At 46.2% G+C, this 16169-nt stretch overlaps 1 protein-coding gene across 1 annotated transcript in view; it reads left to right on the forward strand.

Annotated features, from left to right (window-relative positions):
- Window positions 1–208: 208 nt before the first annotated feature.
- Window positions 209–16169, forward strand: part of LOC136883241 (neuroglobin) — a 318348-nt gene continuing 302387 nt past the window's right edge. Inside the window, exon 1 of the mRNA XM_067155449.2 lies at window positions 209–673. Within this exon, the coding sequence (XP_067011550.1) occupies window positions 468–673 (206 nt within the window). The 5' untranslated portion in view covers window positions 209–467. The remainder of the gene's footprint in view (window positions 674–16169) is intronic.

The following is a 16169-nucleotide window of genomic DNA, read 5'->3' on the forward strand; positions in this document are numbered from 1 at the left end:
AAAGCCATGTCGGGAAGAAGTGGACACGACAGTGTTATCTAACCGAGGAGCACGAGAGGCCTGTGGAGCCTTACACTCTCCGGGAAGTGAACCAGGCACGTTAGGACCTGTGACGAAGGGTTCTCCAACGCGCGTCACACGCGCAGACGCCAGCTGCTTGTACAGAGTGACGTGGTAGCAAGTCGTCTCATTCCAGCGCGGGCGGGCGTCGGGACGCTTTAGTGATCGCGCTCGCCAACAACAAGTGTTGTGTGATACAAAGCTTTGTTCCTCTTTTGATACGCGCAATTCCTACACTCTCCGAGCTATTTTTAAACTTGCGCTGCTGAAACACGTCAAAGAACTGTAAAAAAACAAAGGTGAGCACGCAAGTAAGGTGTACAGCTGCCGTGAGACGGAGCAGCTGCTTCCCCAGGAAGTGTGAGTGTGTTTAGTGCGCGTCATGTTGCGTTGAGTGTCTCAAGACCATGGGTTGTGAGCTAGGCAAGTTAGCGCTGGTTCAACGCGGGGGCGGCGATGGAGGCGGTAAAGGCCGTAGAGAGGATGACCCGCCACCCCCAGCGCCGCCTGACCCACGACTGCCCCTCACCGCCAAACAGAAGTACAACATGCTGGCCTCATGGAAGGGGATAAGCCGCGCCATGGAGCAGACCGGAGTCTACATGTTTCTCAAGTGAGTGTGACTGTTGATACTTCTCTAGCTCGCACCAACACCGATAGGTCTTATGCTGCCGTATCTCCGTGACAAGAGGTCCTCTAACTCGGTATCCCTCTGTGGCTGGGGGCGGTGTCGGCTGCGAGCACGGCGCCCGTAGCCAATCCTGACATGTTTCCACTTACTTGTGCCAGACTACTCACTTTCGTCTATCCTCTCTTGGTCAACTCTTGTGCTTTTCCTATCCCGACGGTATTAGAGGACTCGAGCCCTTAGGCGGTCTTTCATTTTCACGCCCTTTGTGGCCCTTGTCTTTCTTTAGCCGATACCTTAATTTTGAGATGTGTCGGATGACTGATTCTCTCTGATTAGTAGAGGACAATTGCCGAGTTAAAATTGCTCTTAAAACAATAATCACCACCAGCACCTCTAATTAGGGGTTTCTGGGTTCGTCACGTATTTCACTACTTTCCCCATAATGAAGTGAATATAGCCACTCTTCAATGCTCACCCCTCAGTGGCGTAGTCACACATCTACGGGTACAGCAAAGCACACCAAGAATAAAATGAGAGGAACAATTATTTATCATAGGAAAGAAACACGATCTTCTGGCCTCGGGGAGTAAGTTTACTTTCCCTGCTTTCGACAGTATTACAGAGGAGATGTCCTAGCGCTGTCAGCGTGGTGTCATGTTTGGTTCGTATCCCACCGTAGGGAGTTTGATTATGGTTTTTCCCTGGTTTCCCACTTTCACACCCTTTGTTGCGTCACCGAATATCTTGGATGTGTTGGTCCGACATTAAAACACTACAATGGCGGTATTCCGTGCCTGTTGTAGCCACTCATCACCACCGTAGTATCAAGTGTCAACAACTTAACAAATTAGCATGAAAATTAAAGTCTCAAACATTGTGGCGAAGCACTTATTGGGCGAATTGTGAGTGCAGATTACTCGTGGGCCAGAACAACACCTGCTCCAATTTAGCGCTCTTCGAGCACAATTAATTATGAGCGACTGCTTACTGTCAAATAATAACGCCAAAACATACTCTAGAAACATCGGCTACCTTTCGACAACACAACATTCTTTTCCATTCTTTTCTAGTTTTTTCTTCACTTTTCACAGACTTCGTACCTATCTCCGAAAAAAAGATAATATTCAACAAAATGATCTCAGGTGAGAAAGGAGCAAGCCTCGTGTGTTGATCAAGAAGTCAGTCCGACACTAGCCCCCAGCCACCAGGAGAGCAGAAAATCTTAAACTGAGTGCCATTTTCAAGGTTTTATTTTCACGCGGAAACCCAGATTTTAGCCACATGCAGAAAACAAGTTTTTTAAGCAGATGTAATAGGGTAGGGGCATCACTTGCACAGCTCAGACACGACAGTACATAAACACAGAGAAAGGAAACAAAAGCCATTCGTAGACGATAGTAATCACTCTCACTTCTTACGCAACACGGTACTCGTATAAAACCATGCACTTCTGACTGACCCATTTGTTGAGATAATAATAATAATAATAATAATAATAATAATAATAATAATAATAATAATAATAATAATAATAATAATAGTAATGTACATCGCACGTCTTGAGCGTTCAGTCTGCGTGGGCTCCTTACTTCCATACATCTTATCTTGAAATCATTATAATCTCACTCATCTTCGTCTCCCTCTACTTGTCTTACCCTCCATGACAGACTCCGTTGTTTCTCTCCACTCGCCTCACAAAACCCCACAACCGAACCCGGTTTATACGACCACCTGCATCTGCCGAGTTCATTCCTAACTTTGGCTTCCAGCACCCTCCAGCCATTGTTACCACCAGCGATCATTTTTGCTACTTTATTATTCATGCCACTAATTACATTTTATGGTTTTCTGAAACACCGAGGTGCCGGAATTTTGTCTCGCAGTCGCTCTTTTGACTTATAATTAACACCAATGCCGCGAAGATGACGTGACTGTACTGGTCTCAGCTATTGCGGTAGACTCTCACTTTGGGAATGAGACAGCCTCGTGGTGTCCACTGAGCATCAGTTTTCAACATTGAATATATATATTTGTTATTTGCTTTACGTCGCACCGACACAGAAACGTCTTATGATGACGATGGGAAAGGAAGGGGCTAGGAGTGGGAAGGAAGCGGCCGTGGCCTTAATTAAGGTACAGCTGCCTGGTGTGAAAATAGGAAACCACGGAAAACCATCTTCAGGGCTGCCGACAGTGGGGTTCGAACCCACGATCTCCCGAATACTGGATACTAGCCGCACTTAAGCGACTGCAGCTATCGAACTCGGTAGAATATTTTGACCGGAGAATCAGAACATAAAGGGAGGTGTAACCGTGTGTACAAATGGGCGTCATCGTCGCTTACAGCTGCTAAGACTGATGTTAGAAAACAAAAGTGACTGTACTCGTCAAACAGACACACCAACACAACCGACCCGGTGGTGGTCATTACTGTTTTAAGGGGAAGAACAATTGGGTAACCATCTTCTATATAACACCAATCAAAGAAAAGAAATGGAAGGGATCCAACACTGCGAAAAATGAAGGTATCGGCCAAAGGAAGACAAGAGCTACGAAGGGCGTGAAAATGAAAGACTGCCCAGGCCTCGCAAACTAATACCGTCGGGGTCGGAAAAGAACAAGAGTTGTTCAAGGGAGGTCGGATAGGACAGATGAAAGTTACAAGCCTCGTACAAGTATGTGGAAGCCACGCCAGGACTCAGCTAAGGGCCACGTGGGCACTTGGAGCCCCTTTTAGTCGCCTCTTACGACATGCAGGAGCTGTCATGCGTGTTATTCTACCGCCCCCACCCACAGGGTAACTTCAATTACGGTACAGCCCGAGTATTTGCCTGATGTGACAATGGGAAACCATCTGCAGGGCTGCACTCGCTTGGATTAACACAGTCCAACTTTTATTTCAATATTTTCAAATTAGTTGTTGTTCCGCACAATGTTCCTGGTAACGGTATTGACGGATTGCGACGATCAGACATGGCAACACATGAGCATCTCCTACCACACTAATTGATCGCAAGATACGTAAATCACATTCCTGACACAATTTTCCCGGGCGCACCACATTATAACGGCCTGTCATCCATACGCCTCGCACAAAAGTTTCCACTTGATTACTGCCTCAGCTGTTTCTTGAAGCTTTTGGTTTGATGGTTCGTACGTTTCTTGAATAAAAAATTGATGATGATGATGATGCTTGTTGTTTAAAGCGGCCAAACATCTAGGTCATCGGCCCCTAATGGTACGACATGTAATGACAAATTAAAAGTCCAAAATCCCCCACTGATCAGAATTCAACGCGTGAGGACGATGGATGGATGGATGGATGGATGGATGGATGGATGGATGGATGGATGGATGGATGGATGGATGGATGGATGGATGGATGGATGGATGGATGGATGGATGGATGGATGGATGGATGGATGGACGGACGGATGGACGGATGGACGGAAGGACGGACGGATGGATGGATGGATGGATGGATGGATGGATGGATGGATGGATGGATGGATGGATGGATGGATGGATGGATGGATGATGGGACCCGCAATGACTCACAAACACAGAAACTGACGAGAAACAATAGTATTACTGACCAAGGGATGCTTCTATAGCACAATACTGATTCAATGATACTTGTAGTGTCAGTCAGCGGCCCCTCACAATGGTACTTATCGCTAGGAAGTAGAACCATGGTATCTGTCATGTTGCGGTACTAATCAAGAGTAGCGTAGACTCGCGGTATTCCACACATTATGGTACTACTCACAGGTAATGAAATTCGCACATGTAATACAGACCTATGGTGTTTCGCACATTGCGGCGCCATTTACAGGCAACACAAACCTATGGTGTTCATCACCTAAGTGTACTAACCACAGGGACCCGCACTATCCCGTGGTGTTCCTCGTATAGTGGTACTAATTATAGGCAAGCCAGAAACATGGTGTCACTCCTAAAGTGGTACTAATCACAGGTATTGTAAAAGCCGGCAACGCACTCTGTTCCTGCTGATCACAAACCTATTGTGTACCTAACATCGTGGATCTATGCGCAAGTAAAAGCAACCCATGGTGTTCGCCGCGTAGTGGTACAAATCACAAGTAGTTTCATAGTTCTAATACAATCATCCTTGGTCGCCCCTTTTAGTCGCCTCTTACGACAGGCAGGGTATACCGTGGGTGTATTCTTCGTCTGCGTCCCCCACCCACGCGGGGGAATACAAATTTAAAATATATCTTTCAGAAATCCAGTGTATTTAAATAACCATTGCAGTGAGCTTACTCTATACAAAATGATACATGTTGATAACTTTTGATGTCCTTAAGTGGATAAGCATCGCCTAAAACAAAAGGCCATAGAATACATCCCTTCCTTGTACTAAGAAGCGACTAAAAGGGGACCCCTAGGACGATCAAAGTGTACTTGGAGCGCGGATTGGAACCGCAGGGCCCATAGCTGAATGTGCCCTTGTTTGTATCCCTTGGCCAACTCCGGTATTAGGTTTTTATTTCGTTTTTACACCCTTCGTCCATGGTGTTCGTACCATCTGACAGTCCGGAGCTACTTTGTTCCCCTTGTACGACGTCAAAACAAAGGATAGAGACATGATTGCCGTCTTATTTCAGGATGAAAATGTGAGGCTCTGGTACTGTCTACGTCGGTCATTTGGAGGTAAATGAAATGGCGTATGGCTTTTAGTGCCGAGAGTATCCGGCTCGCCAGGTTCATGTCTTTTCTAGTTCACTCCCGTAGGCGACTTGCGCGTCGTGATGAGGATGAAATGGTGATGAAGACGACACATATACCCAATCCCCATGCCAGCGAAATTAACCAATGATGGTTAAAATTCCCGACCCTACCGGGAATCGAACCCGAGACTCGTAACCACTTAGCCATAGAGGTTAAGAACATTAACAGAAAGTGGGGCATATTTCAGTAAAACACGAGCAGAACGGCATAACTCAAGTCTCCGTGAACAGCGCTCTTCCGACCCCGTACAATCATCCAACGAGATTCAGCATTCGGGAGGTTGTGATTTCAAATCCCACCCTGGGCAGCCTTGAAGGTAGTTTTCCATTTTCATACTAGGGATATGATCGGGATGTATATAAATTAAGACCAGGGAAGAAAATTTCCGATTCCTAGCCCATTACCATCGTCCCGTGTGTTAGGGACACAGTGTTTAGTGCGACGTAGGACTGGTCTGTAATGGATCTCAGAACCTTCGAATTAGAGATCGTACCCTTACACACTCTGTCAAACCGCACACAAAGTGTAACGGGAGTGAGTTCGCAGTGTTTGACCTGTGACCTCAAGCTACGAGGGAGACCCCGCCCTTCCTGCAGCATGTTTCCTCACATTTTCTCTTTAACTAAGTTTCGTCCACATATGGCATATTTCCAAAATTACGATACACAGTCATAGTCTGACCTTTATTATTAATAATAATAATAATAATAATAATAATAATAATAATAATAATAATAATAATAATAATAACAAAAATGTAGGCCTATACGATGCTACGAATAATAAAACCGCAATAATAATACGCAATTCTATAACAACAGCACTGAAATAACAAATAAATGAATAAAATAAAACAACAAAACTGATGTCAGTTTTCCTATGTGAAAACCAGAGTTTCTCTCTCCGTCATCCATACCATCCATCCATACCTTACATCACAGCCTGCACGCTCGCTACGTAACACTGACTAGCCATCCATCCACACCTTACATCACAGCCTGCACGGTTGCTAGGTAACATTGACTGGTCATCCAGCCATACCTTACATCTCAGCCTACACGGTCGCTAGGTAACATTGTTACCACCCATCCATACCTTACATCACAGCCTGCACAGTTGCTAGGTAACATTGTTACTACCCATCCACACCTCACATCACAGCCTGCACGGTTGCTAGGTAACATTGTCTGGTCAACCATCCACACCTCACATCACAGCCTGCACGGTTGCTAGGTAACATTGTCTGGTCAACCATCCACACCTCACATCACAGCCTGCACGGTTGCTAGGTAACATTGTCTGGTCAACCATCCACACCTCACATCACAGCCTGCACGGTTGCTAGGTAACATTGTCTGGTCAACCATCCATACCTCACATCACAGCCTGTACGGTTGCTAGGTAACATTGACTGGTCATCAAGCCATACCTTACATCTCACCCTACACGGTTGCTAGGTAACATTGTCTGGTCAACATTCCACACCTTACATCACAGCCTCCACGGTTGCTAGGTAACATTGTCTGGACAACCATCTATACCTTACATCACAGCCTGCACGGTCGCTAGGTAACATTGTTACCACCCATCCACACCTTACATCACAGCCTGCACGGTTGCTAGGTAACATTGACTGGTCATCCAGCCATACCTTACATCACAGCCTGCACGGTCGCTAGGTAACATTGTTACTACCCATCCACACCTGACATCACAGCCTGCACGGTTGCTAGGTAACATTGTCTGGTCAACCATCCACACCTTACATCACAGCCTGCACGGTTGCTAGGTAACATTGTCTGGTCAACCATCCATACCTCACATCACAGCCTGCACGGTTGCTAGGTAACATTGTCTGGACAACCATCCATACCTTACATCACAGCCTGCACGGTTGCTAGGTAATATTGTCTGGTCAACCATCCACACGTTACATCACAGCCTGCACGGTCGCTAGGTAACATTGTTACCACCCATCCACACGTTACATCACAGCCTGCACGGTTGCTAGGTAACATTGTCTGGACAACCATCCATACCTTACATCACAGCCTGCACGGTCGCTAGGTAACATTGTTACCACCCATCCACACGTTACATCACAGCCTGCACGGTCGCTAGGTAACATTGTTACCACCCATCCACACGTTACATCACAGCCTGCACGGTCGCTAGGTAACATTGTTACCACCCATCCACACGTTACATCTCAGCCTGCACGGTCGCTAGGTAACACTGTCTGGACAACCATCCATACCTCACATCACAGCCTGCACGGTCGCTAGGTAACATTGTCTGGTCAACCATCCATACCTCACATCACAGCCTGCACGGTTGCTAGGTAACATTGTCTGGACAACCATCCATACCTTACATCACAGCCTGCACGGTTGCTAGGTAACATTGTTACCACCCATCCACACGTTACATCACAGCCTGCACGGTTGCTAGGTAACATTGTTACCACCCATCCACACGTTACATCACAGCCTGCACGGTCGCTAGGTAACATTGTTACCACCCATCCACACGTTACATCACAGCCTGCACGGTCGCTAGGTAACATTGTTACCACCCATCCACACGTTACATCTCAGCCTGCACGGTTGCTAGGTAACATTGTCTGGTCAACCATCCATACCTCACATCACAGCCTGCACGGTCGCTAGGTAACATTGTCTGGTCAACCATCCATACCTCACATCACAGCCTGCACGGTTGCTAGGTAACATTGTCTGGACAACCATCCATACCTTACATCACAGCCTGCACGGTTGCTAGGTAATATTGTCTGGTCAACCATCCACACGTTACATCACAGCCTGCACGGTTGCTAGGTAACATTGTCTGGACAACCATCCATACCTTACATCACAGCCTGCACGGTCGCTAGGTAACATTGTTACCACCCATCCACACGTTACATCACAGCCTGCACGGTCGCTAGGTAACATTGTTACCACCCATCCACACGTTACATCTCAGCCTGCACGGTCGCTAGGTAACACTGTCTGGACAACCATCCATACCTTACATCACAGCCTGCACGGTTGCTAGGTAACACTTCCGTATCAGATTTTGTTACGTGACAATATTTGGTTTCAGTACTTTTCGGGTGTCCCCCAGCTCCAAGACATGTGGGGCGGCCCACTTCGCAGAACATGTCAGGGTGACTAAACCAATCCCCCTCTGGGTGGGGGCGGTATCACCTTTCATTAGTAAAACGGGCCTTGGAGCGTATGTTGGCGACCAGATGCCCTCAGCTGAGTCCAGCACTGTTTCCACTTACTTGTCCCATCGTCGCCATAAGACCTATGTGTGTCGTTGCGTGTAAATCATGTGTGTTATTTTTGTGTCAATTCTGTTTTACGTGTAATGTGAACGTGAGGAAAGTGACCTCTGAGTCACTGGGTGCTAACAATGTTCATCTTAGTCAGGAACCAGTGAGAATGTTGCTCGGCTTTTACCTGTCGGTGGCTAGGTTCCCTCTATTTCAGGAGGTCATCAGTGATGGAAGAGAACCCTTTGAATTTGTGAGCGCGTTCGAGCTAAGTGTGTGTGGTTCATAGCCAGAGTGCCTGGCCGCCCAGACTGAACCTCGTCACAGACAGTGGTGGCAATGTCAGTCCGACCTTACTCGATCAAGTGCGGTCCAGCTAGGTGTGTGTGGTTCATAGCCAGAGAGCCTGGCCATGTAGACTGAACCTCGTCACAGACAGTGGTGGCAATGTCAGTCCGACCTTACTCGATCAAGTGCGGTCCAGCTAGGTGTGTGTGGTTCATAGCCAGAGAGCCTGGCCGTCCAGACTGAGCCTAGTCACAGTGGTGGCAATGTCAGTCCGACCTTACTCGATCAAGTGCGGTCCAGCTAGGTGTGTGTGGTTCATAGCCAGAGAGCCTGGCCATGTAGACTGAACCTCGTCACAGACAGTGGTGGCAATGTCAGTCCGACCTTACTCGATCAAGTGCGGTCCAGCTAGGTGTGTGTGGTTCATAGCCAGAGAGCCTGGCCATGTAGACTGAACCTCGTCACAGACAGTGGTGGCAATGTCAGTCCGACCTTACTCGATCAAGTGCGGTCCAGCTAGGTGTGTGTGGTTCATAGCCAGAGAGCCTGGCCATGTAGACTGAGCCTCGTGACAGACAGTGGTGGCAATGTCAGTCCGACCTTACTCGATCAAGTGCGGTCCAGCTAGGTGTGTGTGGTTCATAGCCAGAGAGCCTGGCCGTCCAGACTGAGCCTAGTCACAGTGGTGGCAATGTCAGTCCGACCTTACTCGATCAAGTGCGGTCCAGCTAGGTGTGTGTGGTTCATAGCCAGAGAGCCTGGCCATGTAGACTGAACCTCGTCACAGACAGTGGTGGCAATGTCAGTCCGACCTTACTCGATCAAGTGCGGTCCAGCTAGGTGTGTGTGGTTCATAGCCAGAGAGCCTGGCCATGTAGACTGAACCTCGTCACAGACAGTGGTGGCAATGTCAGTCCGACCTTACTCGATCAAGTGCGGTCCAGCTAGGTGTGTGTGGTTCATAGCCAGAGAGCCTGGCCGTCCAGACTGAGCCTCGTGACAGACAGTGGTGGCAATGTCAGTCCGACCTTACTCGATCAAGTGCGGTCCAGCTAGGTGTGTGTGGTTCATAGCCAGAGAGCCTGGCCGTCCAGACTGAGCCTAGTCACAGTGGTGGCAATGTCAGTCCGACCTTACTCGATCAAGTGCGGTCCAGCTAGGTGTGTGTGGTTCATAGCCAGAGAGCCTGGCCATGTAGACTGAACCTCGTCACAGACAGTGGTGGCAATGTCAGTCCGACCTTACTCGATCAAGTGCGGTCCAGCTAGGTGTGTGTGGTTCATAGCCAGAGAGCCTGGCCATGTAGACTGAACCTCGTCACAGACAGTGGTGGCAATGTCAGTCCGACCTTACTCGATCAAGTGCGGTCCAGCTAGGTGTGTGTGGTTCATAGCCAGAGAGCCTGGCCGTCCAGACTGAGCCTAGTCACAGTGGTGGCAATGTCAGTCCGACCTTACTCGATCAAGTGCGGTCCAGCTAGGTGTGTGTGGTTCATAGCCAGAGAGCCTGGCCGTCCAGACTGAGCCTAGTCACAGTGGTGGCAATGTCAGTCCGACCTTACTCGATCAAGTGCGGTCCAGCTAGGTGTGTGTGGTTCATAGCCAGAGAGCCTGGCCATGTAGACTGAACCTCGTCACAGACAGTGGTGGCAATGTCAGTCCGACCTTACTCGATCAAGTGCGGTCCAGCTAGGTGTGTGTGGTTCATAGCCAGAGAGCCTGGCCGTGTAGACTGAGTCTCGTCACAGTGGGGGCAAGGTCAGGCTTGTTACAGGACAACACGGCTACTGAGTCCGACCTTACTCGATCACCTGAAGACCTGAACATGACATGAGCCAAGAGAGAAGTAGTGAGAGCGAAGTGACGTAGTTTGCCATTGCTTTCCTCACAGGGCTTCAGTGGCTCCATCAAGAGGTGGACTTAGAAATATAGAATACATAAATTGTTCCAGCTGATCGTTTTCTGAGTTAATAATTTTAAACTAAAGAAAGTACCTACATAACAATTTCCGTCCCGTGTTAATGAAGCGTACGTCCACCTTCCGGAGATTTTAACTGCAGGACGTTTTAATTCTGGGAGTGGTAATCTTCAGACCACACAACGTCCCTTCATGTAGGGCATCCTGCCGTAGAACTGTGCCAAGTTGACATCGAGAATTTGAACAAGGTGAAGAAGATGAGGAATATGTTGGAGAATAGGACACGCTTGTACTGTGGTGCCACTGTGGATGGTCCGGTGAGGTGAGAGTCTAGCTCCGCTTCTCTTTCTCTACATGCTCGAAGTTGGCCACTAGTGTACTTCATTTAAAGTGGAGACGTTGGTTGTCCTGTAGCCAGCACAACATTTAAAATGCCAGGCGTCAATGTCCATTATTCAAGAATGAATACCAGTGTTCCCACAAGTCTGAGCACTGTGTTGTTTACTTCTCAGCTCCTATCTACACGCACCCTTGTAAAAGCTGCTCTTCGCCATAGGCGAAAGAATGCGCCTTGCCGTATGCCCATTTCGATGCTCAAGGATTTTGATTTATCCTTTTCTATCCGGACGATTCCATTTTCTGCACAATAAGTATTTTGCACCAGGTATAGAGTATGTTACTGCATTCGGCACCTGTCTGATACAAGTGAACATATCTGGAAATTGTTAATGGAGTCATATAGTTCGTGGCCTTTCACCAAGATTATCCTGCAGTGGGAATAGAGTCTCATAGAGCTGCGCAATGTCTCGTGGTGTTCCTTTGATGAATAAAATCTTTTTATGAAATATTTGATGTTGTTACGTTTTACGTTGCACTAAAGACACTCGGCAATGCCGAAAGTTTGGCCTGCAGGTGTTCTTTGACGTGTCAATAAATGTGCGGACAAGAAGGTACGACTTGTTGGGGTACCGGCACTGTGGTCCAGGGACACCAACACAAACACAAACCCAGGTCTTCATCACCGCCACCAATATTCTTCCTTGAAATACTGAGATCAAAGAAAAAGAACGTCTTAAGAACATGTTATTTATATAAAGAAAAGAAATGAAAATATTCTCGAGAGTATTTCAATTGTAGTCGTTGTTGTTGTTGTTTGGGTCATGCAGCTGTCCATGCCACCCTATCCCACTAAGATGTCTCCTCTCAGTAATTTGATTCCGTACCTCGTATTTCAATTATAATGAAGTACATGACAAGGACAGAGATGCACCTGCTTGTCCACACTCAAGCCACCGTCTTATGGAATGCGCGACCTTTGCTGAGTTTTGATTTAGTTTTACTACGTTTGCTGTCATCCTCAGAAAACACACACCCTAAAGAAAAATAAGAACATAGGAATTTCAGTTAACGAGAGACTTGTTGAGGAACGGAGACCTCAGCTACTGTGCGTTTTCCGAGCATCACACAAAACATATAAATCGTTAACGGTGAGTGCCGCTCTCCACGATCACGATAGCAGCGACAGCGGCGCAGTTTATGTACATCTGTAACTGAACAAAGATTACAACGTATAGAAATAGTTGTAATGTTATGATGGCAATAGTCTTAGAACTTAAGCTGCAACTTAAAGCTTACCTAACAATTTTCAGTTTATACATTTTTCTTTTCCTGAGGATTTCTTCTTCTTAGCCATGAGTCTGTCTATGGTAACTTTTCTATTCTTATTCAATAATATATTACAAAAGATGTATATACATTTGTCAACGTAATGTTTAAAACTATTTCTGCATTCACTGCATGTTTTAAACATGACGTTTTCGTCTTCCACAACATTGTTGACAGTCGAAATCAGAATTTTCCTCTGAGAATCCTCATGGTAAAACATTAGTATACAGGTTTACATTTTGTAGCTCTAAAGGAGTCTGGTCCAGGGCAGGGGCAAGCCAAGGCCACACTAGATAGACTCAGATATTTTTTGTCTGACTCGCGGTTGTCAAAGTCAGGGTAAGTTGTCAGCTTGATTAAGCCAGTTATTTATTAAGCTTTTAAATAAATGACCAGTATCAAAGAATTATTTACTTTTTGTGTTTCGTCAAATGGGTTTAGAAAAGTAGTTTGTAAATTGCTTTTGCACAGCTTTTCTAACATTTTCCTACTAACACTGCTACCTTATAACCTATATGGAAACGTTGATCTTCTAAAAAATGTCACGTTAGGTTCTTACATGGAAACAAGACTGGATGAAGTTTGTGCTAATGTCCGCTTTTTCTACTAAAAGCAACTCCCTCTGCCTTTCCCCTGGCCGTGCGGCTGTGTATTGCATCGGGAGATAGTGCGCTCGAATCCCACTGTCGGCAACCCTCAAGATGATTTTCCGTCGTTTCCCATTTACACACCAGGCAAATGCTGGGGCTGTACGTTAATTAAGGTCACGGCCGCTCCTTTCCAGCTGTTAGGCCTCTCCTATCCCATCGTCGCCATAAGACCTATCTGTGCCCGTGCGACATAAAGCCACTAGCAAAAAAAGAAAACCTTTCCTCCTTTATAGTTCAGCTCACGTTTCACATAGACTCCATTCAACAAGTTACAAAATCTTTTATGCTCATTTAACAATTTTAGTTTCTTTTTCAAGTAATTCCAATGTGAATCCTCAATACCCGAGACTGTACATAACCGGGCGAACAGGTGTAAGATACTTTCTTTGCAAAGGCCATATTTAACTGTTCCTTAAAAATTTCTAATTTATCAGTAAGGATACACTCATCAACTTCACTTTCAATTTCATCGTTTATTTTGTCGTGGACAATCAAGCGAGACATGCACGTATGTCACTCATGAAAATGTCATGTTTAAAATCAAGAGCCACGTTTAATGTTAAGAAAGTACCAATTTTCGGAATATTTCCCTCAGTCATATAAATTTTGAAAATTCTTCTTCTTCTTTGGCTGTTAAAACTCACAAAAATCTTGTCCAAATTTAATTTGCGTTTAATACTGAAATTACCCTGAACGTCATCGAAGTCCTTGATCCTGTCATCTTCTTCCTCAGCTTTCTTTCTTGTCCCATAAGCTGTTTATATTGTTATTTGCCAAGCATACAAGTCCCTGATGTAACTATATAGTACTTGTACATTTCACTTCACTGTATGCAATAACCAGGATTCGAACCACTTTTGGGTGAAAACTACCGGAGCTATTAATTCCCTCTAATGTTTTTGCATATTATTTCCCTCGAAAGCCATTTATCGTTACCTGAAGAAGGACTGATCACCCACACCTGCACATGCGCCATGCGACCTTGTAAAGCTTCATATTTTGAAGTCATTTAATATATTTTCGAGACCTTTTATCGTTTTTAAATTACTGAATTGAGTACGGGCACGTGTCCTACGTCAAGAATGAAACTACTCTTCTACTGAAATATGTTGAAGGCTGGTACTAGTGGTTATGTTACACACCGCGCTTCCATCCTCCATGCTTGAAATGAGTTGACAAGCGAAGACCAGGCCAGGATGTGCTGACAGTTTAAGTCAACCAAGTACAAACAAAGGCAGAGACGTTTATGTATCGTGTTCTTGTGGACGAGCTGTGCCCCTGGGCGTAGGCATGCTTGCCGTACAAATTTGTTCTGGGTGTTGCGGTAGACCCAGGGGCTGACCGCGATGTGCGGTCGCCCACCTCAACACACAGCTCTTCAACAACTGATTACGGCTTATTACATTGATAGCCTGGCATAGACATAATCGAAGGAAGGTATGTTCCAGGATCACAGGTTCAGTGCCAGTAGAAGTGTTCATGTCATACGTTGTCGGCACGTAAAAGATTTGGTATTTACCGACACAATTAGTTAAATCGTGCAACAGACATCGGCTTTATCCTGCGTACTGGTGGAGTAAGAGGGAACGTCAATATTGAAATATGATATCAAACTGAAATCGCCGTACTTAATAGTCGAGGCCATACGATTATACAAAGGGCACTAGGAAAGTTTTGCAATACGAAAATACGGTTGGATGGACACCCCTGTTATGGTAAGGGGTGGAAACCGGTCTAGAAGACAGTAAGATGCGACCTTCACACCAGTTGCTACCAAGCAGTGGGATTGAAAGCAAGTTAAGATGTCAGTATACTGTAAAGGTGAATATCGCGCAATTATCCGCTACAATTTTGCTCGTGGATTAACTGTTGACCAGTGCCTGGAGGAAATGACTCCTGTGCTGGGGAAAGACTGTCCACAACGGACAACAATTTTCCGCTGGTACAAAGAGTTCCAGAGGGGAAATTTTGGGGTTGAAGACGATCCTCGTTCTGGGCGACCGTCTGAATCAGTGACTGAGGAAAACATTGAAGCTGTGAGGAAAATGTTGCAGCAAGAGAGGCGGCTGACATATCGGCAGGTAGAAGAGACCCTCCACATCCCTGCACCAGCTATTCATTCAATTCTACACGAACCATGTCCATGTTAGAAAGGTTTGTTCCCTTTGGGTGCCCCATTCACTTTCAGAGGAACAAAGGGCACATCGAGTGAAATGGTGCCGAAAAATGCTAAAACAGTTTGAAAATGGGACTTCGCGTAAAGTCAATAGCATCGTTACAGGTGACGAAACTTGGCTTTATTATTACGATGTCCCAACAAAATCCCAGAACAAGGTGTGGCTGTTTGAAGATGAGGGTACTTCTGCGACTGTGTGAAAGTCAAGGTCAGTGAAGAAAAGGATGATTAGAGTATTCTTCAATAAACGGGGCATCGTGACTCGTGCCACTTTTCTAAGATTTGATGATGATTGTTGTTTAAAGGGGCCTAACTGCTAGGTCATCAGCCCCTATTGGTACGAGGTGCAACGAAATGAAAATTCAAAACGTATCCACTGGCTAGAATCTAAATGAATGATGATGAAACAAAAACAATCAGTGGGAGAATACAGGTCATACATGGTGTTTCTCATAAAGTGGACCTGACCCGTAGACCCATGGTTTGTACTAGTCGACCCACGGTGTTCAGCACAAGTAACTCCATGCCCCTTTTAGTCACCTCTTACGGCAGGCAGAAGATACCGTCTGCGTTCTCCACCAACAGACTTGTGGAAACGGACAGAGCAGACTAAGGTCCTATTATCGTAAGAGATCACTAAAAAGGGCCCCACGGAGCGTGGGCGCCATAGCTCTGCAAGGCTGCTCACTTTCTTATCCGACCTTCCTTGGTCAATTCTTGTTCTTTTCCGAGCCAGTCGCTGTTGGAGCA

The sequence above is a fragment of the Anabrus simplex genome, chromosome 11 (assembly GCF_040414725.1).
Source record: "Anabrus simplex isolate iqAnaSimp1 chromosome 11, ASM4041472v1, whole genome shotgun sequence".
NCBI lineage: Eukaryota > Metazoa > Arthropoda > Insecta > Orthoptera > Tettigoniidae > Anabrus > Anabrus simplex.